This window comes from Mus caroli, unplaced genomic scaffold (assembly GCF_978045245.1).
Source record: "Mus caroli unplaced genomic scaffold, Mus_caroli_1 scaffold_1, whole genome shotgun sequence".
Taxonomy (NCBI): Eukaryota; Metazoa; Chordata; class Mammalia; order Rodentia; family Muridae; genus Mus; species Mus caroli.
This window is the reverse complement of record NW_028227256.1, coordinates 101,765,146-101,791,935: the sequence shown is the minus strand read 5'-3', so window position 1 is coordinate 101,791,935 and position 26,790 is coordinate 101,765,146. Positions and strand designations below refer to the sequence as shown.

General features: G+C 39.3%; 1 protein-coding gene across 1 annotated transcript in view; it reads right to left on the bottom strand.

Moving 5' to 3' along the window:
• Positions 1-26,790, bottom strand: part of Cdh20 (cadherin 20) — a 236,580-nt gene that overhangs the window by 33,044 nt on the left and 176,746 nt on the right. The window contains exons 3-7 of the mRNA XM_021158575.3: positions 20,955-21,249; positions 20,051-20,170; positions 16,816-16,983; positions 14,721-14,908; positions 8,138-8,391 (exon numbers count right to left, since the gene is read on the bottom strand). Coding sequence (XP_021014234.1) covers positions 8,138-8,391; positions 14,721-14,908; positions 16,816-16,983; positions 20,051-20,170; positions 20,955-21,249 — 1,025 coding nt within the window. The remainder of the gene's footprint in view (positions 1-8,137; positions 8,392-14,720; positions 14,909-16,815; positions 16,984-20,050; positions 20,171-20,954; positions 21,250-26,790) is intronic.

Below are 26,790 nucleotides of genomic sequence, written 5' to 3'. Positions count from 1 at the left end.
CATTCATTTTTTGTAAAGATAACAAGAATACATAACGTGGTGAAAGAACAGACATTGATGACTAGTATTTGGAAAATTGGCTGTCCACAGAGAAAATGTTGAATCCAGAATTTAATAAAAGTTGGCAGAAGTTACAGTCTGTTTCATTCTTGAGGTGAAGAAACTGCACTTTTCTTAAGAATTTAATTTGATTTATATGTGTATATATTTTGTATCTTTGTGGGTGGGTGTGTATGTGGACAGGTTCTTGCCAAGGCCAGGGGAAGGCATTGGATCCCCTGGTTCTGGACCTAAAAGGCACTTGTGAGCTCCCTGGTGTGAGGGAGTGCTGGATGCCAAACTTGGTCTCTCCTCCAAAACTGGAATTTTTATAGTAATAACATTCCAAAGTGCAGTCTTTTGCATACTGCAGCTTGGTGAGTTGTGAAATTTGTGTGGTTGATTGTGATTAGCACTGAAAGAAAATGAGATTAAATGGGATATTTGCATGCCAAATTATCACATGTAATGAGGGCAAATTTTGATATAAAGCTTTTATCTATCTATCTATCTATCTATCTATCTATCTATCTATCTATCTATCTATAAATATCAATGTATATGAAATGTTTTTCTTCAAATACATACATTTCTTTGGAGATTCAAGATTGCCACTCAGAGACTTTGGGTTTAAAGAGTCAGTAGTTGAGTAGGAGCTAGAGAAGTTGAAGTAACTTCAGTTATGAATTAAGATGAAATAACTTGTGTTATGACGTCTTAAATCTTAAGGATTTTAAGGAAGCCAATTAGCCCCTCTTCCTGTGATTCTGTTTAAAGAACATTTATTATTTGCCAGATTTGGCTTAACATATCCAATGTAGTGAATCACTTATTCTCATAATAACACCACCGGCAGGCATTATTATAATTTCTGTTCTACAGAGAAGAATACCTCGAGGTTTAAGAGGCTAAATCACTTATTCAAGGCTACACTACTGGGAATCATATCTAGGCAGTTCAGCCTCATGTCTAGCGCACCTTAGCCATCCTCCCGGTGCCTTATTGACATATGAATTATAAAATATTGTCCAAGAACACAGCCTTATCTCTTCAAGATGAGACATGATAACAAATGGTTAACTTTTTGATAAAAACACTTGGGTACTTACAAGATTATTTTAAATTAAGCTCAAGTGTGGTATTTTTCTGGGTATTCTTGTAATTTAGCTTTCAAAGTTTATCAGCTGCTTTCTGAGTTGAACTTTCTTTTAGGAAATAGAAGTTGGCTAATGACATTCTAATCTTTTCGCTCTCAGACACATGAAAAGCCCCACAATTGGTCCACAGAGCATAAACTGGATGGAAGCTCTTCAGGCTGTAGGTTTATTTCTGCGGTTGGGGGAGTAATCCATTAGAAACCAGAAACCTACCCCCACCATGGGAAATGTCACAGATGGCATGGGATATGGAGTGATAGAAATAACCAAGTCACAGGACCCCTGATAGCACTGCCTAGTTGACACAGCAGGAGCCTGCCTTCGGGAGCTTCTCTCTTCAAGTAGAATCCCCTTCAATTTCCCATGCTAGGCTACAGTGAGGGAATAATGGCCTTCATTTCTCTGAATGGGGCACTGGGCCAATTTCCAGGGTGCAGGAGAACAAATTGAAAGTTCAGATACAGATGGAAAATGAGAAAATTGGGACCTAGTAGTGAATCCTATAGGTGGTTTTCCTGTTTCCAGCTGTAATGTTCATACCTATTATGAGCAGAATCTGCTTAGCGAACACATACAAAGCTGTCTTGAGCAGACTGTATTGACATTTGTCTGCTTGGGTGAGGGCATTCTCTGTCATGAGTATGCTTTCTGGATTCATACATTTCAGGGTGGTACAGAAGCCTCGCTGTTTCCATACCAGCAGAAGCCACTTTTAGTTGCTAAATGGCTCAGTATCCTCCTAAAGCTTGCTTTCTTTTCTTTTCTTTTCTTTTCTTTTCTTTTCTTTTCTTTTCTTTTCTTTTCTTTTCTTTTCTTTTCTTTTCTTTTCTTTTCTTTTCCCTTCCCTTCCCTTCCCTTCCCTTCCCTTCCCTTCCCTTCCCTTCCCTTCCCTTCCCTTCCCTTCCCTTCCCTTCCCTTCCCTTCCCTTCCCTTCCCTTCCCTTCCCTTCCCTTCCCTTCCCTTCCCTTCCCTTCCCTTCCCTTCCCTTCCCTTCCCTTCCCTTCCTTTCTTCCCCCTCCCTCCCTCCCCCTTCCTTCCTCCTTCCCTCTTCTTTCTTTCTTTCTTTCTTTCTTTCTTTCTTTCTTTCTTTCTTTCTTTCTTTCTTTCTTTCTTTCTTTCTTTCTTTCCTTCTTTCTTTCTTTCTTTCTTTCCTTCTTTCTTTCTTTCTTTTCTCTCTCTCTTTCTTTCTTTCTTTCCTTCTTTTTGAGTATTTATCAATGATAGAGGGTATCTAAGTATTGTAGTTTTCATACGCAAATAACTAAATCTACAGTGTTTGGAGCCTTACTAGTGAATAATGAATAATACTTATATCTAAGTCCAGCATGAGTTCTTTAGAAAGGAGATTATAGAAATCCCAATAATCCCTTTAAAAAATATTAAATGGCCTTTAATTTATAGTATAGATTTGGGAGGCTATTTACTGTGCATTTTGTTTTTAATAATCCATATCATTAATTATTTATAATAAAATAATAAGAATTAGCTATGTAACTTAATATACAAATTATTTTAAGATAAAGTTTTATTTTAAATTTTATTTATAATACTTTGTGTCTGTTAGTCCATGTGAATGTAGAACACAGTTTTGTGCAGGTATGCAACACTGTGTTCATATAGCGATACAAGTGCTACAAATCCATTGGGAACTGGAGTTAGCAGGCATTTGCAGACTGCTTGTATGTGATAGGGTCTGAACTCTGATGCTCATGACTGATCAGCAAAGCCTTTTAACCACTGAACTGTCTCTCCAGCTCGTCAAATTAACTTTTATATAAAAAGAGGATAACATGGATAATTTTGAAAACTATAATAGGGGAAAGGGATCCCAAATAGCTTAGTAAATAAAAGCTACACAGTTGAGTTTTCAATACATTTCCTTTATGGATCTCTGATAATCTAGGACTCTTGATGTTCTTTGTGGACCTAGAGGCTATTTTCTATATTGTATTAGCACAGAATCAAGATCTCTATATCCGCCAATGTGAACTCTATTATTTGTTAACAAAAATTCAGAGGGGCAATTGTGTATGTGACTCCCTGTCTTCATACCTTCAAGTCTGGGACCTTGTTTTTGCTATTTTCTCTCCAGGAATGCAGAGTCCTGCCCCAAAACAGCAATGTGACCCTCACCTCCATCTCTGAATTCTACTTCTCATCTTGTCTAAGCTCTCTGGAACAGTCAGGTGCTCCTTACTACCACTGTCCCATGCTGACAGAAGTCTTCAAAGGGCCTATCTTGAGTGACATTTTGTGAGCCAGACAGGTTCCTTCATCTTGCCTGTCTTACTGTGATGCAATCATGAGTGAATCTTGAGCCATGAGTACTTCCCTGCCCCTGCCACCGGCCACCATTGAGATGTCTTCAGAAAGTGGCTATAGTACTGAATCCCCGACATACCCTGTGAGGCTGTGTGTGTGTGTGATCCCACATCTGATTGCATTTATTCTCTTTGACTTGTTACTTTCATTGTGACTCCTAATTATATCTTGTTTCCAGTGATTATCACATAGAGTTATACAGTCAAAATTTGGGAGATGATATGCAAATATACTGTCCAGTTCATATTCTATTTTAGAACTTAGATGTGTCATTTACATTTGTGCTTGTTTTATTTGTGTCTGCCATGAGGCTTTATCCTCTACAGTAGTGCCACATTACCTTCTTTGACATGAAAACTAACTACTATATCATAAAACAATAAATATATGATTAACAGTTCATGATCACAAAGCATATAATCATATTTTTCTGAAAATACAAATTTATGATACATCTGTTCCACTTTTGTTTTCATTATTATGGGGGACATTATGGGTTCACTTACGTTGCCTTATAAAAAGAGCTTAAGACTGAAATGTAAATTTATGAGGTTTTTATAACTCAGAAATATTTGTTGTTTTTGTAAAAATTAAAGAACTAAAATTACTTTTAGCCACTTTGATGCTTGAACATGTAATGTGTTTACTAGTTAGTCAGAGGGAGTAGATTTTCCCTTGGTGTAGTTATCCCCTGGAGAAAACCATTCTTGTTAAACTCTAAAAGCACATTTTCATTAAATACAAAACGGCACCAGATGAGGGAAGCAGCCAAGTGACAGAAAAGGCGTTTGATAAATGGGGGTGTGTTTAAAATGTTTTATCTGTACTAAAGCTCCAGATTCATTTTACTGTGTGGCTTTCAACAATTAATGTGACAGATGGCCTCAAACGGCCTTGGAATTCTAATTGTGTGTTAATCTGGCTTCAGAGGCTTGGCAGTGGCTGTGGAAGGTTGAGGTGTCAGCCTGTCGACCAGCTGTTTACACTTTGTTTCTAGAGTGAACCCGAAATAGCCAAGATTGTAAGAGTAATTCTCCAGTCTTGAGGTGGGGAAGCATCTTGGGGTGGAGTCTTCAATATTAAAACATAGCTTGGAGAGACAGAGATGTAGGGCTGTGTGTAGTATAGGGGACTCTCTGGCCATTCTGTCTGTCATCAAAGCTACTGACCCGAGGAAGAGTTTCTATGCCTGTTCTTTTTTCTATAATATAAAGAAATATGTTGAATGATAAATTTGATGTGTGATAATTTCCCACTTCAATTGTTTATTTTATTTAGGTTTTGAGATCAGGGACTCACGATATAACTATACAGGGCACCACTCTATAGTTCTGGCTAGCCTGGAACTCACTATGTGGATCACACTTGATGTTCTCTTTCTCTGCCTTCTAAGTGCTATGATTATAGGTCAGCATTTTGTGCCATTACAAACATGGCCTTTTCCATTTGTTTTAAATGTAAAAAAATGCCAAGATCTAATAAACCTTGAAAGAATGTACAATGAATATATTTACAACTAAATGATTTCAAATTACAAAAATCAGCAGTCTTTCTACATACAAGTGATAAACTCTCTGAGGAAGGAAGCAGGGCGAAGTTCATTCACCATCACTTAAAAATACCTAGGGATAAAACTAACCTAGGAGAAGTTAAAGATCTTTACAATGAAAGCTTTGAAATAGGAAACTGAAGAAGATACTAGAATATGAAAGAGCATTTCATGCTGAGGTCGATAGAATTGTATTGTAAGAATGGGCAAATTACAGAGACCTAAGATTCACTGTAATCCCCATCAAAATTCCAATTACATTCTTCACAGAGCTAGGAAAACCAATTTTCAAATTCATATGGAAGCAAAATGTTTATGCCCATAGACTGGTGCTGCTGTCAGCTAGTATGGCAACTGTAGAGGCTCATAACAGATCAAAATGATGAGACTAAGTGATCATTGAATATTCAGCTGGAAGAAAGCATCTGCATGTACCCTCCTATGCTCAAGGAACATTGTGGAGTAGGGACAGGAAGAATTTAAGAGCTGTAAGAAGTGATGGAGTGTTAAGGAATGTTATCCTCTAAGCAAGATATGGCTACTGCATGCTTGAGTCACAACAGCTATGATTGCCTGCTGAAGATTAGACCCACCCAAATGTTGCCATGGAAGTGGGAGGGCTCCTGAGGCTTCAGCATTCTCTACAAATCTGTATGAAGTTAATGATTGCAGGAGGAGGGAGATACATTTTCTTCAGAGGTGTAGCCACTAGAAAGATGCCCATGCTACTGTAAATAACCCTACACCCATGTTCCTGTAGGCAACATCATAAAACTCACTGGGTACTTGTAACCCTGAGAAAATCTCTAACACCAAGCAACTAACCAACCAACTAACCAACCAACCAGTTAGCCAACCAACCAACCAACCAAAAAAATCTCTAAAAACATGAAAGCAGAATGGGGACTAATTGGGAAGAGGATCAGTGAGAATGGGAGGGGGACAAAAGAGGGTAATAGGAAGTGTGAGTGATAAACAGTGCATTGCATACATCTACGAAAATGTCAGATTGTAGCTCATTGTTGTGTAATTATGCATAACATATAAGAGCAAAGAAGACTAAGCAATACAAAGCACTGTTGGACTTATAATAATTCCTGATGTCAAATTACTCTAAAGAGCCATAGTAACAAAATAATCAAGTTCCTGGCACAAAAACAGATATGTAACAAAACACAGTAGAAAATAGAACCCAGAAATAAACCCAGACAGCTGTAGCCACCTGATTTTTTTTTTTACAAACTTGTCAAAAATCATATATTGGAAAAGAAACAAGCTCTTCAATAAATGATGCTGAGAACAGTAAATATCAGGACACCGAATGGTGAAACTAGAGACCTTTACAAAAATCAGCTCCAAATGGCTCACAGACCTTAACAGGTCCAAACAGAGCCTAAAACCTTGAAACTGCCAGTGAAAAATCCAGGCAATGTATTTCAAGATACAGATATGGGAAGGAATCCAACTACACAGGGCAGATTTGAGAACTGGCAAATATGATTACACGAAGTCAAGCAGCTTCTGCAAAAGAAACAATCTTCATGGCAAATATGAACCGTATGCAAGGGAAGAAGTCTGTTCCAGCCATTCATCAGCTAGAAGATCAATGTCTAGAATACACATAGAGCTACAAAATTAAACACTCGTGCTCCCTACAAATCACCCAATTTGAGAAATGGGCTAATAAAATGAGCTGGCAGTTCTCAAAAGAAGACATAAAAGTGGGCAATAAGCATTTGAAAATGTGTTCAATACTCTTAGCCATCAGGGAAAGCAAATTATAACTACTTTGGGATTGCATTTCATCTCTAGGAAACAAACAAAAATGCTGCTGAGGATGTGGGGAAAGGAGACCCTTAGACATGGCTGGTGGAAGTGTAAGCTGCTGCAGCTACTGTGAAAGTCAGTATGGCGTTTCCTCCAAAACAGAAAATAGAAGTACCATGGGATCCAGTTGAATCTCCTCTGGGTGTTTTCTTAAAGGACTCCAAGTCCACATGCAACGAAGCCACTTGCACAACCATGTTTTTTGCTGCTCTGTTCATAATAGCTAAGCCGTGGGACCAGCCTGGACATCTATTCTCCCATACAATATAGAATATATGGCTAATATACACAGTGGAGTTTATTCCTCCATGACAAAGGAAAAATGAAATCATAGCATTTTCAGGACCATAGATGAAGTAGGAGTTCGTGATATGCAAAATAAGCTGGACAGACAAAACTCATGTTTACTCAGATATATGGAATCTAGATTGAAATGTGTGTGTGTGTGTGTGTGTGTGTGTGTGTGTTTGTGTTTGTGATGTAAGGGAGTATGACATGAAAATAGAAAGGGGACCAAAAAAACAAAATATCTTAAGGGAGGGGAAATGGGATCGTGGAATCACTCTGATATGAAAGCAAGGAAGACTATTTGTGAGTGAAGAAGTAGACCAGAACAATGGAGTAAAAGGTAGTAGGGAAGAGGATGAATAAGAATAAAGTATGAACACATGAAAATTCTACAAAGCCCATCACTTTGTGTGCTAACTTAAAAGACTAATACAGTTTGAGAAGGAGTGATTTTGAAGAGTTTTGTGTGAGTGAGTCCGGTTGCTTGGTATTGGTGGGTCTGCTCTTGGGTTGTTTGCATCATATCCCCAGGACATTTAGCGGGATGTAGGCACTTGTTGGGTTGTAAAAGCTTGGAAGTTGGTATTAGTATTTTGTGGGTGAAGACCAGAGGCCCTGACATTTGAACATTCAATGCCCAGGCTTCAACCCCCAATTTGACTGATACAGTCAAGTAATACAGCCAAGACTGATACAGTTCCAAGTGGCAGTGGAGCTCTGACTGAGATGTAAGGGTTTGTGTATGTGCATATATGAACTAAATGAAAATGAAGTTAAGATATGATGACATCTAATTTTTTAGTTACATGATGTTGTCATGTTATTTGAACAATAGGAAGAACAAGAAAACTCACAGAAGAGTTTCCAGAGATGGGATTTAGAGAGGAAGAACCAAAGGTGAGAATGTTAGAGCATTATAGGCTACAAGGAGAAAGGGAAAAATCTATGGGAAAACCTGATTGAGTTGTTGGTTACGTCTGGGTCCTTAGCAGAAATGATCTGTATGGTTGTTCCAATTGTCACATCCTCTGGCACCTCCACAAAATAAAAGCCAGGCTCAAACACAGGGGGCTCGTCCACATCCTCCACACTGATGTGCACTGTTGTTGTGTCCTGAAATGGGCCAAGGTTCAGAAAACGCATCTCTAGGTGAGGATTGGATCCTTCCACCTTCAGGGTGTAGCTTTTCTTGCTTTCAAAACTCAGGGGCTGAAAGGCAACAAGAAGAAAACTGGTCAGCCCGAAGCATACATACCCTGAGTGAAAAGAACATCCAACACTGATATGATTAGTAGAGAACCCCCAAATTCACCAAAAAAGTGGAAAAGAGAAAAAGGTAAAAACATTTTTTTGTCTTGTTCTGAAGTTCTGGGTGATAACATCAGTTTGGTCATAGGTAAAAAAGAAAGGATGGTGTCTGGAAGGCTCAGTTTTAACTCCTTTGACTTTAACCAGCATGGTCTGTAGAGAGAGTTTGGGGAACATCGTTGTCTTGATCAAATTGTAAACAGGGAATTTGTTTTCCCAGAACCCTTCTGTCCCAAGCAGACAAGATGGCTGGTGGCCTTATGTTTTGGCTTTCTCTTTTGGAAAGATGTTGGACAATTAGGATCAAGTTTGTGTTCTGTCCTAGGACGTCTGTGCAATTAGGCTTATGGCTTTGTTTTCCTCTTAAATTTCTTTCAAGAGAAACCATTTTGGGCGAGGAATGGGACTAGGGATAGTGGAGGAGAAATGGAGAAGGAAGGAGGGGAGTGAATATGTGCAAGTATAATGATATGCAATGTACAAAAATTATAGGGAGACCCATCACTTTGTATTCTGGGTTAAAACATGTAATAGACTTGTTTTCTTCTTGATTTTCAAAGCAACACTGACTCCAAGGAAATATGTTAAGTGCCTCACTAAGATTCTTGACACACTATGCCATATCATCCTTTGTTTCTGTAGTGTATATAGATGGTCCCTTTTAAACTTCACTTTAAAATTCTGTTCAGCATGAAACTTTAAAGATTCAGAAAGCTCAGAAGACAGGACTAGGTTCCCAGGGATTCATAGTGCCAGCTAAGATGCTGATCCAAACTTACAAATTCTTTGACCAGGACTCATGCACAAGAAATCAGTTTTGTCTATTATGATTCCATATTATAAAATATAAAATTGGGAGAGTAGAGAGATGGTTCAATGGTTAAGAGTGATTGCTGTTCTCTTAGAGGACCCATGTTCTGTTCACTGCACCCATGTAGCGAGGGTAAATTTTTATTATAAAACGTCTGTGTATTTTCCTTCTTCAGATTCAAGGTCAAAAGCAAGGACTCCATTGGGTTTTCATTCCCCAGTGTGGAGCAAGACCAAACACTCAATATGTAGTTTTTAAAAAAGTATTATTTAATTAAATAGTGTGTCACAAAATTTGATGTCTTAACATTAATGTGATGGCGTACTAGGATTTGGGGATGTGTGGCATCTAGGTTCTTTTGTATCTTATACTGTGGGAATACAGCTGCTTTTAACTGAAGCTACATTACAATCACTGTGTATTTAGCAAGTGTTGAGCTCCAGTTGTTAGTGTCCCTGCAAGTCGCATCCAGTCAACACTAGTACTGGACTTGATATTGCTCCTACATGTACTGGAATTTATTGCTATCTAAAATGGCTTCTGCAGAAGGGTATGGAAACAGTAGCAGGGAGTGAATCTGATACAGGTGAGGTAAACATGTCCAACCATGCCTCTAAGAGAGCTCTTCAAATAATTACTAACAAGGCAATAGATAACGGAAAGTTGGAAATTTTTAAGTGGTATATAAAGTTATGACGAGAATTGTAAATCATGACCTATTAGAATAGAAAAGAATAGAATTGTTGTGTTTTGTGACCTGCCTCAGAGGAGAATGGACTGACTACAATTACTTATTTTCCACTGGCAGATGGAAGCTAAGTTGAAGACGAGAAAATGGCACACTATCATGCTACTACAGAACAAAGTACACTCTGAAAATTACATATTTCAAGCATTTAAGAGACTGAAAATCAATCATCCCATTACTTAAAAGCTAAAATGACACACAGTCCTGTGTAGCAATCACTGTGGCTGTATGAAGACCCGATTCTTTCAAATCAACTTTATTTCTCTTTTTGAAAAGTCTGTGCTTTTTAGACAAATAATAGACCTAAGAGAAATAAATCAAAAGCAAAACTTTTGTTTCAATGTTATTTGACATTATTAATGACAAAGGAAGATGATGGGCCTGGGAGTTGTTCCAGACATATGGACTGAGCAGTCAGTAGCCTTTAAAATATTTATTATATGTGACTAGTCCATCTACCCAACATATTGGCCTTGTTCTTAATTATATTTCTGGCAGCTCATATGTTCAGAAAGGAATAAAAACAGTCTAAGAAAAATTGATGTATGTTTTTATTGAACGTGTATACAATTTGGATAGTGACATTGAGAGTCAAGGTTCTGGCTTGCAATGTCAATTTTTTTCAGATAAGGGAGGCCAGAATAGACAGTTTTAGTTTAGTCAAATTGTAATACTAATAAATGTTTTTAACAATGAATGCCTGTGATGATATTTAACTTATATAATAATAATTTAATATAAGTCAGTATTGTTTTATTATTTAGAACATTTTTTTTCAAATGAAATTAACCAACCAGCCTTTCGAAAAGCTCCATTTTATAATTGGCTAATTTTTTAATGGACTACTTTTGCATTCAAGAAACTATTTATTCCAAACAATGGGCATTATCTAGTGATGGTTAGTGGTGTGTTATTGGTTAGTTAAAGATACTTTTAATTTTTCCCCATGTAATAATTGTTATTATTTTATCACATATAAAGTTTTTATATTATTAACTTTCAAAAATAATGAATTGTAATATTTTAACTATGTAAATGTGTTTGAGGATTTATAAGTCAATCTAAGCATTTTGTAGTAGTTCAGCGTCATTGTTTACTTTCTCTGAGGATTTCTGGTTTGAGAAATTTAGCATAAATCTGTTTCTTTTCTGTGCTGTATCTTTTGCTGCTGTGATCTTAACTTTGCTGGCTTTGGACCAGGTAGGAAGTTTCTGAGGTTCAGTCATTTGGAAACCTATTGATTTGTGAAAGAAAAGGAAAAGGGTGTTAACAGTTTACTGATTACCCAGGGTTGCTGGGGTCCTCCTATCAGCCATGCAATGAGCTGATTGGGTAATGTTCTAGGAGGGTGGATGGCAGTGTGAGGGCAAGGTCATCTATGTGGCAGCTTGGATGAGGTCTCTGAGTAGACTGCAGCAGGGTCGGGTTAGCACAGATGAAATAATTGTGTCTGCTCTGGAAGTCTCTGGAGAGGTGGCAGGATAGAATCACCAGTGGCCCTTGGGAAGAGCATGGCTCTTGAGAGGTACACGACTGCTTGGGAAGGATCCCATGGCAGGTAGTGTGGTGGACTGAGGAGTCTTACCATGGCACCAGGTCTGAGCAAGGTTCCCTGCAGACGGCAGGGTGAGTTTGAGGCAAATCAATGTTTTATAAGTTAAGGTTTTAAATGAAAAATTCATTTATAAATTATTAGATTCAATTTATTTGTGTGTGTGTGTTTTGTGTGTGTTTGCATATGTGTTTACATGTATATATATGTGTGGGCCCAAATTTCACAACTTGTGTCTTTGTTTGTTCTCTTCTATATTTATTGATGTAAGGTCTCTCACTGAACCTGGATCCGTAGCACCCTGTAGGGTTATATATATATATTATGTTTTTAAATCTCATGCTGTTTTTTTTTTAATTATTAGATATTTTCTTTATTTACATTTCAAATGTTATCCCCTTACCTGGTTTTCTCTCTAAAACCCCTCTATCCGATCCCCCCTTTCCCTACTTCTATGAGGGTGTTCACCAACCCACCCACCTACTCCCTCTTCCCTGCCTTTGAATACTCCTACACTGGGGCATCGAGCCTTCACAGAACAAAGGGCCTCTCCTCCCACTGATATCTGACAAGGCTGTCCTCTGCTACATATGTGTACTCTTTGGTTGGTGGTTTAGTCCCTGGGAGCTCTGGGGGATCTGGTTGGTTGATATTGTTGTTCCTCCTATGGGGTTGCAAACCACTTCAGCTCCTTCCGTCCCTTCTCTAACTCCTCCATTGGGAACCCCGTGCTCAGTCCAATGGTTGGCTGTGAGCATCTGCCTCTGTATTTGTCAGTCTCTGGTACAGCCTTTCAGGAGACAGCTATATCAGGCTCCTGTCAGCAAGCACTTGGCATCCACAATAGTGTCTGGGTTTGGTGACTGTATATGGGAGGGATCCCCAAGTGGGGCAGTCTCTGGATGGCCTTCCCTTCATTCTCTGCTCTACACTTTGTCTTTGTGTCTCCTCCTGTGGTTATTTTGTTCCCCCTTCTTAGAAGGACTGAAGTCTTTGGTCTACCTTCTTCTTGAGCTTCATGTAGTCTGTGAATTGTATTTTGGGTATTCCAAATTTTTGGGCTAACATACACTTATCAGTGAGTGCATAGCATGTGTGTCCTTTTATGATTAAGTTACTTCACTTAGGATATTTTTTAGTTCCATCCATTTGCCTAAGAATTTCATGAAGTCATTGTTTTTAATAGCTGAGTAGTACTCTGTTGTTTAAATGTACCACATTTTCTGTATCTACTTCTCTGTTGAAGGACATCTGGGTTCTTTCCAGCTCCTGGCTATTATAAATAAGGCTGCTATGAACATAGTGGAGCATGTGTCCTTATTATATGTTGGAGCATCTTCTGGGTATATGCCTAGGAGTGGTATAGCTGGGTCCTCAGGTAGTACTATGTCCAATTTTCTGAGGAACTGCCAAACTGATTACCAGAGTGGTTGTGCCAGCTTGCAATCTCACCAACAGTGGAGGAGTGTTCCTCTTTCTCCACATCTTCACCAGCATCTGCTGTCACCTGAGTTTTTTATCTTAGCCATTCTGACTGGTGTGAGGTAGAATCTCAGGATTGTTTCAGTGTCCTTTGCCTCACAGAAGCTTTGCGATTTTTATGAGGTCCCATTTGTCAATTCTTGATCTTAGAATGTAAGCCATTCGAGTTCTATTTAGGAAAATTTCCCCTGTGCCCATGTGTTCGAGGCTCTTCCCCACTTTTTCTTCTATTAGTTTCAGTGTATCTGGTTTTATGTGGAGATCCTGGATCCACTTGGACTCCAGCTTTGTACAAGGAGATAAGAATGGATCAATTTGCATTCTTCTACATGCTGACCTACAGTTGAGCCAGCACCATTTGTTGAAAACACTTTTTTTTTTTTCCACTCGATGGTTTTAGGTTTGTCAAAGATCAAGTGAGCATAGGTGTATGGGTTCATTTTTGGATCTTCAGTTCTATTCCATTGATCTACTTGCCTGTCTCTGTTACCAATACCAGGCAGTTTTTATCACTAATGCTCTGTAATACAGCTTGAGGTCAGACAGGTGGTTAGAATTGCTCACTTTTCAAGTGAGCAATCTGGGGAACTCTGTTCTTCATGCTTTATCCACTGATCCACCTCCTTAGGTCATAAATTCTGTCCTTTAAAACGGTTAACCAGGGTTAGGAGTTGGCTTAGTCACTAAAGTACTCATCACACAAGCATGAGGACCTGAGTTGGATCCCAAGCACATGTGTAAAAGCCAGGCACCAGTACATGTCTACAATGTCTGTGCTATGGAGACAACGAGGGTGATTCCTAAGGCATGTGTGTCTGCCTCTGTCCTCCACATGCATCTGACAAATGTACAAACATATGCACACACAAACACACACACACACACACACACACACATTAAAACAGGGAAAATTTACCTTTCATTCACTGAATTTCTCCATATGTGCTTTAGGGAACATGGAACCTTATGATGGAACAAAGGAGTTTTATGTTTGCACTCTTTCACTTTTTATTTGCATTTAAGGGTCTTCAATAAGCGATTAAAAAGTTCTATGTGTTATTTATTTATTCGCAATAATATTATGGCTTGCTTTTCTATGTATGGGAAACTGATGTAAAGATGTGGAATTCAAGGATTGATTGAGTCATTAACAACATTAGAGCATCAAGCTATTACAGTTTTAAGTGGCTAAATCGAAGTGGCTCATTTATAATATATTTTTTAATAAACCTTTTTATAAAATAATGTCACAGCCAACATTTTTTGCATGTAAGCCCAAGCATTTAGAGGTGTTTTAAAACATAATTATAAAGAATTATTTTTAAATATATGTTTGTGTGTGTGCGCATGCATGCCCATGTAGGTACAATGTGTCTGAATTTGGGTGTGCCTATTCCATGTTGCAAATTGGAGGTGGGGAGGAAGCTTTTGGGAGCTGATTTTCTCCTAGCAATGTTGATCCTAGGTTGTCATGTTTCTGCTGAAAGTAGTTTTATCTGCTGAGACATCTCATTGGTCTAGGGAAGAGATTTTATCAGTGGACTTGAAATAAGATATGTCCTAATATACAACCACCTTTCACTATAATTTTACACACAAAGTGCCCTTAAAGGATTTGAAAAAAGAAACTGGATTACCTTCTTCACAGTTATGATGCCAACTTGGAAGTTTTGGTCTGTATTGATATCAAAAGCATCTGCACCATCTCCATCCACAATGGTATACTTCATCTCTGCATTGATTCCTTCATCCAGGTCCTTGGCAAACACTCTGCCCACAGTAGAGCTAATTGGAGCAGATTCTAGCACACTCATCTGATAATGTTCTGTGAAGAAAAGCAGGGGCATGCATTCTTGGTAATCTGCTGCAAAAACCATGCCTGTTATCGTTTTTTTTATCAGGCATTCCACACAGAACATTGGTGATGGTTTAAAACTTAAGTTAAAGCTTAAATTTTATAGTTTATATTTTCAGTCCAGAGTGTCAAAATATCTTTATTCTGAACCTAAAGAATAAGACAGGTAAAGAGACAAGATGGAACTCTCAGTGTGATCATTCTTCCTTCAGAGTAGTGAGAAGCACCTTGCTTCCTCATCTTTACTATTCTGTATGAATGGGAATATTTTTCTAAATGTCATGTGTTCCCCAGGAAGCATGTGATGACAAAGAACATACTTATCCTGTCAAATCTCAAATGCTCTAATTTCCCTTCATGTTGTAGACTGGGTGCTGAAGTCCCATGTCTGTCGAGTGGCCCTCAGTGTATGGAGACCAGTGTATTCCCTGTTCCTGGATAAGTGTTCAACCTGGAACTGGGTCTGCCATTTTGACATCTCCAGTTTCCTCCCATTAGGCATTCATTTTCCTAAGTCATACCTCCATTCCTGAGCTTTGTTCTAATGTCTTGCTCGTGTGTGTCCACCTTCCTTAAGGACATCCAATCTGATTGTTTCGTTTTCACTTACTATTCAAATCTGAGTTTGTCATGCCCCTGCCTGCTACTAGTTCCTTTATGCATCCTCTGCTCTGTCAGCAGTTTTCCTTTTTGCCACTCAGATTAAAAAATGTTGTCATCTTTGACTCCCTCCACTCTCAGCCATGGTTCTCCTATCCAGGAGATTAATAGTCTGGGGATGAGGGTATGGGGGACTTTTGGGATAGCATTGGACATGTAAATGAAGAAAATACCTAATAAATTTAAAAAAATAGTCAGGAGTCCTCCTCCTCCTCCTCTGCTTCTGCTTCTGTTCTCCTCCTTTCTCTCCTCTATATCTCTATATCATCTCTATATCTCCATAATTATATATCTATTTATCTATAATCTATGCATATATACTTCTTGCATTTAATGTTCTACTCAGATGACCTCTGATACAGAAAAGATTTTGTTGGTTTTGCACAGGGCTCTATATTACTTTAAATGGTGTCTCAAATTGATAGTGCTTTAATGAATGTGGCTTCTTCATCCTGTCATGTCTCCTTCTAAGCTGGTGTAAATCTTTTCTATTCTTCAATCTTTTGTTTAAGTCTCATTACCCTGTGAAGCCTTTATTCATGGGCATTTGTAGAGAACAAGAAGGCAACTCATGTGCATTTCTACAAACTGTTCATGATACTTTAATTTTTTCCAAGCTGTAGGTTTAGTCAATGTGAACCTCTTAGTAGCACACCAAACACTCTGTACTGCTTTTCCTTGATGAGTAGAGTGTGTACTCCTGGCTAGATTTTAGGCTTTGAGTGACAGGCCATAATTATCTTTAGATCATCTACTATTTGGCCCCTACTTGCATATTGCTTGGTTAATGTGGTCAGATGGTGGTGTGTTCAGTTACAGTTCTGGCTGTTTCAGGAAATGCTTTTTGAACTAATTCCCATGGATAAATCACCTTAAGGATGAGCTCTTAACAAACAGAGAGTTAGTGCTTAAAAACAAAGCTTACTCATGGTAATTATTTGTGGCCCATAATATGTTAATCCTACTTGATAAACCTGAATCTTAATATTTAACTTTGTGCTGGTGTGTGAATGTGGCCATTAGGTTAAAGCAAGCAAGCAAGTAAACAAACAAACAAACAAACAACCTTCTAAGTGCCATGGGAAGCTGAAGGCCAGAAGGGAGGTGTGTAACAAAGGAATGTATACTTAATGATTTTTAACAAACTGACCTTACACCTGAACGTCAGTAAAGCCTGGGTCCCTCTGGCTGAGAGGTACACTCTGGTTGGTACTTACTCTGTGGAAATCGGGGTGGGTTATCATTGACATCTGAGAGAGTGATGTTGACTGTTGTGGTCCCAGCCAATCCTCCAAGTTGCCCTCCCATATCTTTGGCTTGGATAATCACTTCATAGTATTCCTTGGCTTCTCTGTCCATGTTCATAAGCGCTGTTCTGATTACACCTGCAGGACAGAAATGGTTTTAAACAGTAAAAGCACAAAGCTAGTTTTCTGAGGACTTGTTTGTATATGTCTTCCTTGGGTGCTGTAAATGCCTAACTGAGATGCACATCACCAGTTTTTATTAAACTGGAGGTTAAATTCCCAGCTTCAGAAAAGCACCGTATGAAACAAAGGACAAAGAAATAAGACACCCAGCAGGAAGGGCCCAGAGGCTGGAGTCCTTGGCAATGTTACTGAGGCAGAACAGGAGGTGGCAGCAGTGGTTTTCTTACAGACTCCAGGAATTGCAGTCTGTGACAATTATAGACTGCACTGTCTTTACCAAAGAAAACCTGGGCTTTGAGTCCAGAAAACAAACCTTCTTGTGTCTACAAGTCTGTGATTTTAGGTAATTCTCCTTCAGCTCTTTTTGCCTTCAGCCCTAGAGCTCTTGTAGTGTCAAAGACTTTAGATACTGACTCTGAATATGAATCCTGTGCCTCCCCACTGCCTGCAGGTAGGGATGTCCTGTGTTATAGCCACAGTTTTGTTTTCTTCTGCTTACTTCTCTGCTTTACTGAGTTCCTTGAGCAGGGAGGGGTACTAGAGGCTCAGGGTGTGATATATATATATATATATATATATATATATATATATATATATATATATTACCATGCATAAGAAATGAACTTCTCCAGGCAGTTCAGAGCAGAAGCAAAGCATAGGTGTGGTGACAGGGTATCATTTAAGAAATTAGGACTACCATAGTTAAACCTTAAATGGAGCTTGGAAATCCTGTGGGAGATGGGGAGGGGCAGTTGTAGCAGCCAGAGGGTTCAAGGATAGCACAAGAAAACCGACAGAATCAACTATCCTGGGCCCATAGGAGCTCAGAGAGACTGAGCTGCCAACCAGAATATCTGCATGGACTGCAGAGGTGCACATATGTGAGAGTTGCATAGCTTGCTCTTCAAGTGGGATTCCTAACACTGGGAAAAATGGCTGTCTCTAATTCTGATGCTTGCCTGTGGCATCCTTTTCTCCTACTGGGCTGCCTCATCTAGTCTCCATAGGAGAAGATGTGCCTAGTCCTACCACAACTTAATATGCCAGGGAGTTGATATGGCTCTCCTATTCTGAAGAGGAATGGAGTCGTTGGAGGAGAGGAGAGGAGAGGAGAGGAGAGGAGAGGAGAGGAGAGGAGAGGAGAGGAGAGGAGAGGAGAGGAGAGGAGAGGAGAGGAGAGGAGAGGAGAGGAGAGGAGAGGAGAGGAGAGGAAGAGAGATAGTGCAGAAGGACTGGAAGGAGAGGAGGGATGGGAAACTGCTTTTGTGATATAAAGTAAATAAAGAAATAAATTGAAAATAATAAAAGAAGAGGTATCTAAAGCAGATGCACAGAAGTGTAGGCTTCTGATCCTGCCAGGGATGTGGAGAGGTTTTTTTCTCCTTTTACTCCTGCAGCTTAGAAATGCTGTCTTTCATACAGCGGAGGGGAAGTAAATATTTTACTTGTGAGGTTAAATGGTAATGTTTACAAAAGTTCTTGAAAAAGGAGAACATGATTATTACATGATTATTGTTACAGGTTTAGGATATAACTTGTGGTTAAACTGACCTTTTGCCTGGAAAGGCAAGTGTGTGGGAACGACACCTTGGCTGAGTTTCTTCCTATGATCTATGTGCCATAGTCACTGAGACCATTCTAAAATGGTATGTGCAACATTTTCTTCTTGTAAATGCCTCTTGGCCAAAGCAATGACAATATTTTCATGTATTTTTGACCTCAACACTGTAGATGCTCCTCCTGGGAACTGTCAGAATAATGTAAAATACTTCTGAGGATATAGAGGACACATGACCCTGATCCTGTCTGTAATTTTCTTCCCTCAGGCATTTCTTCATCCTCCTCCCCTCTCTTCACCCTTTAGTAGAATTATTGAAGTTTCTGTTTTATAGATGCCCCTAACTGCCATCTTTTCCCTTTCCTTCCACTAATTTACACCCTCTCACTCACTTTCTACCTTTATGGTAGCATTTTCTGTGTACATGGCTATCTTGATGACTTCTAGGGAAAAGCAGGTTACTTATACTAGAGATGTAGTTCTTTTCTCTTTAGAATAAAGAAGTGGCTTTGATTGTTCACCAGTGACTTTACCTCTGTGATTTTTTTTTTACTCAAGGTCCTTCTCCTAGGTCTGTTTTTCCTGTGTAAAGTTGGGGTAATGGTACTTCCTAAATATTTTACTTGTGAGGTTAAATGGTAATGTTTACAAAAGTTCTTGAAAAAGGAGAAATCCTGGCACAAGTGTAAGACGGCTATGATACAGTAATTCTTCTGCCCAAGAGAGAAACTAAAGTGGACTTTCTTGGTGTATTAAAGCATGAATCCTGAAGTAAAAATTTTTGAAACAGGTGAAGCCCCCAGGTTCCTTGGTGTCTCCTTTTCTGCGATGCTTTTTATCAGCCTCTTTGCCATCTTCCCTTGTTAGAAGGTCACCAGGTTCTGCCATTTTAGGGGCCATATTCATGTGCTATTCCCACTCCTATTGAAACCTGCCTGCACAGCCTTGGTTTCTGCTTAGTAGCCATTGGCTCAGCAGAGATAACATTAGGGGTATATTGATAACCACAGGAGCTTGGCTAGCACCTAACTTCCCAGTTTTCACATCTAGTGAATCCTAGTGATTCTGGACTGCATAATTGCCCAGAAGGCTCTTTCTGGTTTCAGAGTCTGTAATTCTAGCAGTAGAGTAAGCCCTGGAGAATGTGTTGATCTTCTTTGGGCTTTCTGAAGTTATAGAAGACCTTAAACCTTTGTAAATAAATATAGCCTTGGGAGTTTTGAAAGGTAGTAAGGAGACTTTCTCTGTTGACAGGGCTTGGGTGTCTCTCAACAATCCATTCACACTGTCTCACTTCCTGGCAATCACAGTGTGTGCTCCTAATCTTAAAGATTATGACTATCTTCTTTGTCCAATATGCTCCTTGGAGAGTCCTTGATAGGAAGAGTTGGGTCTGTTTTAAGTAGGAAACACAGGAATTATTGAATAAGCACACACCTCTGACTTGACTCTTGTACTATATACCTGTTTTGGAGTCCACAGAAAAATATGGCTGGCCCTGGAGAATGCTGTACACTACCCGGGCACTGTTGCCATAGGTTGGGTCATCAGCATCTGTGGCTGTCACTTGGATAACAGATGTACCTGAGGGAGAGAAGTGGGAGAAACCTAATGAAGCCCAGTTTAAAAGAGCTGGTATAGTACTTGCATGGTCAACCTTAAAACATTTTACAGATGTTGCTTGCTTCTCTGGGGGAGTCCCCTTTCTTGATCACAATTCCGTGACTCCCATTTTGTTACTCAATAGGGATGATAGTCATATGTGTTACATTCTTTCTTTCTTTTCTTTTCTTTTCTTTTCTTTTCTTTTCTTTTCTTTTCTTTTCTTTTCTTTTATTTTATTTTATTTTATTTTTCGAGACAGGGTTTCTCTGTATAGCCCTGGATGTCCTGGAACTCACTTTGTAGACCAGGCTAGCCTCAAACTCAGAAATTCACCTGCCTCTGCCTCGTAAGTGCTGGGATAAAAGGCATGTGCCACCACGCCCAGCTGTGTTAAATTCTTAGTAGCCAGTAAAAGTAACATTGCCTATGTGGTCCTTGTTTATTGGTAATACCAATATTTACCTTCACAATCTAATCTAATCTAATCTAATCTCATCTCATCTAATACAATATAATCTATCAGCCATTGAACATTCATATCTTTGAAACTTAAGAACTCAGAACTAGAAGGCATTGGAAAATTATTACTTAATGTGGCTGCTTCTGATATCTCCATAGCTTCAGGAAGCTACCTATTGCAGGAGTTGGTAGTCATTTTAGTTTCATTTTTATGATTTCTGCACCTTTTCTCCTCTATGTGTACAAAGTAGCATCTCCTACAATGCACCTACTATTTGTAAAAATGAGCTCATCACCATCTTACCTACTGGTGACATTTCTGGCACAGTGGCGATGTAAGGTCCATCTAGGAACTTGGGTTCGTTGTCATTGATATCTTGGATTTTGATAATGAATTCTGATTCTGGTTCCATTGGCCGGCCTGTTCTCCTGTCTAGGGCTTGAGCCCTTAGAGTATATTGGGCTCTTTCCTCTCGGTCGAGCCTCTGAATGGCATGGATGTCTCCAGTGGTGTCATCAATGGTAAACACGATGCCTGCTCCTTCTCCTGAAAGGATGTATTTGATGGATCCATCTCCCCTGTCCATGTCTGAATGAAGCTGGGTACAAAAGCACTGAAATGTCATTATTGATATGCACAGATACTGGAAATAAGTTGATTTTTACTTTGGAACAGACTTAAGATCTCCCTTTACATAAGAATGTTCTTTCCCCTTCAGTGTTTAGGAAGTCTGTCTGTAAAGAACCAATGAATAAAAGATAATATGTGAAGTATTCCTATGTCATATTCTTATGGTATTCATACACAGATCTTAATATTTTAAAATTATTGTCCTTGAGAAACCTAAAAGACATCTGTAGAAACAGGTGTAAATTTATTGAGAAAGGTTTTTTTTTTGTTTGTTTGTTTGTTTGTTTGTTTGTTTTTTGTTTTTGTTTTTTTTTTGTTCAAGAAAAAGAAAAGTCAACAGATAAGTTTAAATATCTTAAGGTTAAAAATAAGTGGTGGCATATGCCTTTAATCCCAGTGTTTACGGGGGCAGAGTCAGTCAGGTCTCTGAGTTTTAGGCCAACCTGGTCTTCAGAGTAAGTTTTAGGGAAGCCAGGACTACACAGAGAAGCCCTCTCTTGAAAAACAAAACAAACAACAATCTCATGCGTGAGATCATCGACTTCCTAGTTTCCTATGTTGGACTGTTTTTGCTTATGTTCCAGGTGTGAAGTGAACTTTAATACTGATTATGTGCATGTCTGCCTTGGTAGGACTCATTCTTGGATTTAACTGATTCACTAAAGTCCATGTGTGGATGGATGGTTGAGTTAGGGACGTGCTTTTCTATTCATCCCACTGTATTTTTCTAAGACTATTTTTTTAAACATAATTTTATTTTATTTTATGTGTATGGGTGTTTTGCTTGTGTATATTTCTCTGTACCATTTTTGTGCCTGATGCCTGCAAAAGCTAGAAGAGAGCATCAAATCTCTGGACCTGGAGTTACAGAGGGTTGTGTGCTCCCATGTGTGTGCCAGGGATGATTCCAATGTTCTCTGGAGGAGGAGCTGCTCTTCTTACCCACTGGGCGATCTCTCTAGCCCCATCTTCCCATATTCTTTTGTAAGAGTTCTCCAGAACCATCTGGGAGCACAATTTTACCTTAGCCTAGAAACATATCTGACTTGATAATTGCATGTAATGCAAATGGGCAGCAAGAAGGTTGGAGTTTGGGTTCTCATTTAGGTATATTTCTAAAGAATCAGCACAAACATTAAGTTTAACTAGTACTTCTAACTTTGTTGTTGTCTGTTTTCAGCACTAGCATTCTTAAACACTATGGTTCCCAAGATTAAGTCAATAGACAGACAAGTGTTAGGCTTAATGCTGCAAGTCTAACATATCTGACCTGAATATGGTCTGTGTCCGTTTTCAGCTGAGTGTCTTTGACATGAGTAAATATACTGCCTAAACCCTTAATTTTCTTTTATTATAAATGGAGAGCAGCATTAATTCTTATTTCCAAGGGTTTCTGGGATCATTAAAGACTAACATATGTAAAGTACAGAGGACTGTTTCTTTCCTGTAGTAGGATAGCTATAAATGGGGCCAATTATGGTGATGATATGTGACATACCTGCAGAGAGAAAGGATATTAATATACTCATCGCTTATCTGCTCTCTTCAAGCCTCCAGGAGTAAAACTAAGCTAAGGGCCTTGTTGTTATGCACAGCTTAATGGTCAAAGTCCCTGCAGAATTGGAAGGGCCCTGGCCCTGCTCCACTGAGGGTTAAAGTGTAGGGACACTGCCTATTGACTTAATCTTGTGAACTTTGGTGCTTAAGGGACACCTGCAAGTGTTCATAGCCTCCTCAGACAGGGATGGCTTCAAATTTTGGCATTAGTTTTGAGATAATTTCAAACTTATTCCAGGCCAACCAAGGATCCAAGCTGTGTGTTATCTACGAAATGGAAATTAGAGAATAAAATCACCCCTCCCAAATAGATTTGGATTTATTTTTGCTTAAAAGCATTCTATATAGAATATGGTGTTCTCATTTTTCTTTATTCCATATACACTATTATTACTAAAGTCTATTTATGCAGTTTAAAAAGTATGGGAAAAAAGCTTAGAACTTATTGTATAGAAGTAAAAGACATTTAGTTTGGAACTGGGCACAAGAAACAAAAATGTATTCCCTCTGAAAATATGCTCCTGAGTAGAGGAACAGAACTGGAAGGAGAAAGACAAAACACTTAGAAGTTTCTTAAATTGTGAGAGAAAAAAAAGTGTTCATATGTGTATGTACATGTAGAGCTTTATGGCCTATGGCATTTGATTTGCAATTAAACAGTTAAGGTATGACAAGTTATGATGGGCACAGAGATTGACACACTAAAGCACAATTTATAATTTATGCCATCACAGGCCAAGTGTGAGTGGCCTGCCTTTGGAGTAGGCTTAAAGCTGGCAGTGCTGAAGGGCATCTCTGCTTTGTGAGGTTGATAAGGCTGGCTGCGGTCAAGTGGAATCAGTGTTGAAGCTTCCTTCTCTCACTTCCCCCCATATAAGAAGATACCAAGGAATCTTTGCAGACAATAAATTCTTTTGAGGTAAATACTATGTAATCATCTTGGTATCGTGTAGTAGATGCTACAGGCTCAGGCTAAAGCTTTTGCAGAAACCTCATGTTATCTTCTTTTTAAGACTCAGTACTTTTTGGGTTGCTTGTGAGTGTGTCTACAGGTTTTCAAGGTGTCCTGGTTAGTTTTGTTGTTGCCTTGACACATATGAGAAGAGGGAAACTCAGTAGAAAAATTGTCTCCATTAGATCACTTGTGGGCATGTGTCTGGGGGGCATTTTCTAGATTGCTAATTCTCCTAGGATGGCCCAGTCCACAGCTATCCCTTGGTAGTGGTGGGTCTGGGTTATCTAAGAAAAATAGTTGAACCTCCATTGTTAATGTTTTGGCTCTTTCTTGAGTTTCTGCTTGTCTTCCCACAATGAATGATTGTTACCTGGAAGCGTAATATGAAATAAACCATCTCTCCTCTGCTTTCTTTTGGTCAATGTGTTTTATCATAGCAACAGAAAGCAGATTAGGACACAAGGAGAGGGGCAAAGGGCTCCAGCAGTGAAATAGGAAGGCTTTTTCATTAACAGGAAGCATATTAACTATAAAAGAGGCTTAACCACAACTGACTTCTGAGGAATATAGTTGTATGTCTCCAGGATCCTGCAGAAAACAAATCCTCTACCAGTTAGTTATTTCAATGAAGGGGGGGAGGGCCCTAGGGTGTCAGATCTACTGTGACTTTCAGAAGTAGCCAAGGATCTTCTGGCAGGGGCATCAGGTTGGGGGCAGAGGTTAAGGCTTCCAGGATGTAAATGTGGAAGGCACCTCATGAGGCAGGACCTGTAGGTCTCTGAGAAGAGAGCATTGCCTGGGTAACGTTTCAGGGACATGCATGAGTCCAATAAGTAAGTTTTCTACGGCTCTTGGAAAATTGATGGTGCCATGAAAATGTTTTACCTTTACTCATAGTTATTTCAGCTAACACTAAGTGAACTCCAGCTACAACATATAAGTACATTCTGGGTAGACATCGCTCCTCTAGAAATTTTCTAGACAGATAAATGGATATCTCTTCTATCTCACAAGTCTTTATGATTTTAGTCAGACTAGGAGGGAATGCTGGAAAGTATATTCTAAAAATAACAGGATTTAGGATTTGGGAAACAGGTGGACCTCACATCTTTTCCCAGTGATGTTTCTGAGTGCCCAGGGACATTTTGGAAAGTCGGTAAGTGCCTATAGTTGTGGTTAGGCAGTGGCCGTGTGAATCTTAGCCTCTTCATGACTTATGCCAATAGGTCTATGCCCAGGCAGAGTTCTCTGGCACCCTCCTTGCATGTGTCAATCAATACAATCTAGCTTTAACTTGACACTGCCACATCCTTGGGAAGCCTGATGTGGATTTGGCAAGGCCATGCAAGTTAATGCTGATCATCATTGCCATCTATCTTCCTGAAATAAGCGAATGCTCTGGCAGGCTTTCTAAGAAGACATCTCCCAGGGCTTTAGGTGACAAGCCGACAGTCTCTGCTATAAAGCAAGTGAAAGATGGATGAATTGTCTTCAAAGGAAAGTAGAGAGAGGGACATGAACAAGTGAATATCTAAGTATCTTATGTGTGGAGGGTAAACCCCAGTGTGTGACTGGGGCAGGGGGCTGGCCAGGCATCTGGGTGTTCTGCACGCCCTATTGAGCAATGCCTTCCTTTCAAGTTTGTTACACATTTGCATACTTCCCTGTTAGTGGCTTTTTAATAAATGTTTCTTGTTTTCCTCTTAACCCAGCTAGCTCCCAAATCATTGACACTGGACTGTTGTATTTGTTTATCAAGCTTTATGGGCACAAAAACTGAGCACTATTACTCTGTTTTAATTCTCTAAACTACTCTGACTACCTTCCAGCCCAAATCCCTAAGATATTTGCATTTTATGGCTTTCTTTGCTCCAGGAGTTTTCTCTTGATGTCTCACAGTGTCCAAGAGATTGTGGTGTCCTGTGATGAGTCTTCACTTCCTCTCTCTCTCTTTTCCTCCCCTGGGTGGGAAGAATCTCTATTCTTTCCAAAGCTCAGTAACGGGCTAATAAGCTAATAGTTTATTGAACAACCAGGAAAGAATTGGGGAGCAATGTTTACACAACGTTGAGGCAGGAGATTCTTAGAGTAAGGGTTACAAACAGATATGGGAGTACAGAAATCACCATTTGAATAATACATGCATAATCTTTACACAGGGCACAATAACATAATGCCTACACCTTCCAACGTCAGCAAGAAGCCCAGGAAGAAAGTCTTCAGGTTTCTGATCCCACTGCACTTGTCAGGATGCTGTCATGGCTGAATTTCAAGTCATTGGCCAGCTATTTTCTGAACCATGGGAAAGAAAACCCATGGCTGTGGGGCAATGATGGCTCGGGAGCTTTACTTACCACACATAGGACCTGCTTTGTGGACAAAACCCCTTACCCCAAGCCCAGCTCCTTAGGTTGCAGTCACCTCACAGGATTGTTAAAATTGTTTGCTTCATGTGCACACACACTGAAGGGATGAGCGAAGTCCACCACAGTATTAGATGACATTTTCATTCTACATTATTATCTTGGCCACTTTTGTACTGGGTCTGGGAGGTGATATAGACAATACTGGGAATCAATACCCCTGTTTCTATCTTTTAAAAGATGGAAGACAACCCTAAAGTATAAGAGAGCATAAAATAATTACAGAATATTAACATTAATTTCTTAAATGTATTTCTATAATAACCACAAATATCTACTTTGAAGGACTATATTGCAGCTATCAAGAAACTGGATATCTTCACATCTCTGTTAGGCTGCAGAAATGTTTACGACATAAATAGCTTGTAGGGGAGATGCTGGGGAATTTGAATGCCTCTTTAGAGAGATAGCCATAGCATATGCTTATCAGGACAGTAGCATGTGCACACACCTGGCCTTCATGGCAAGTGATGGGAGGAAGCTGGAAGAAGACATGTCTTGGCCCTTATGTTGGGTCTGAAATAGAGGATGTTCTTGAATTATGTGTTGATTCAGAAGTTTGAAATACTGGAGT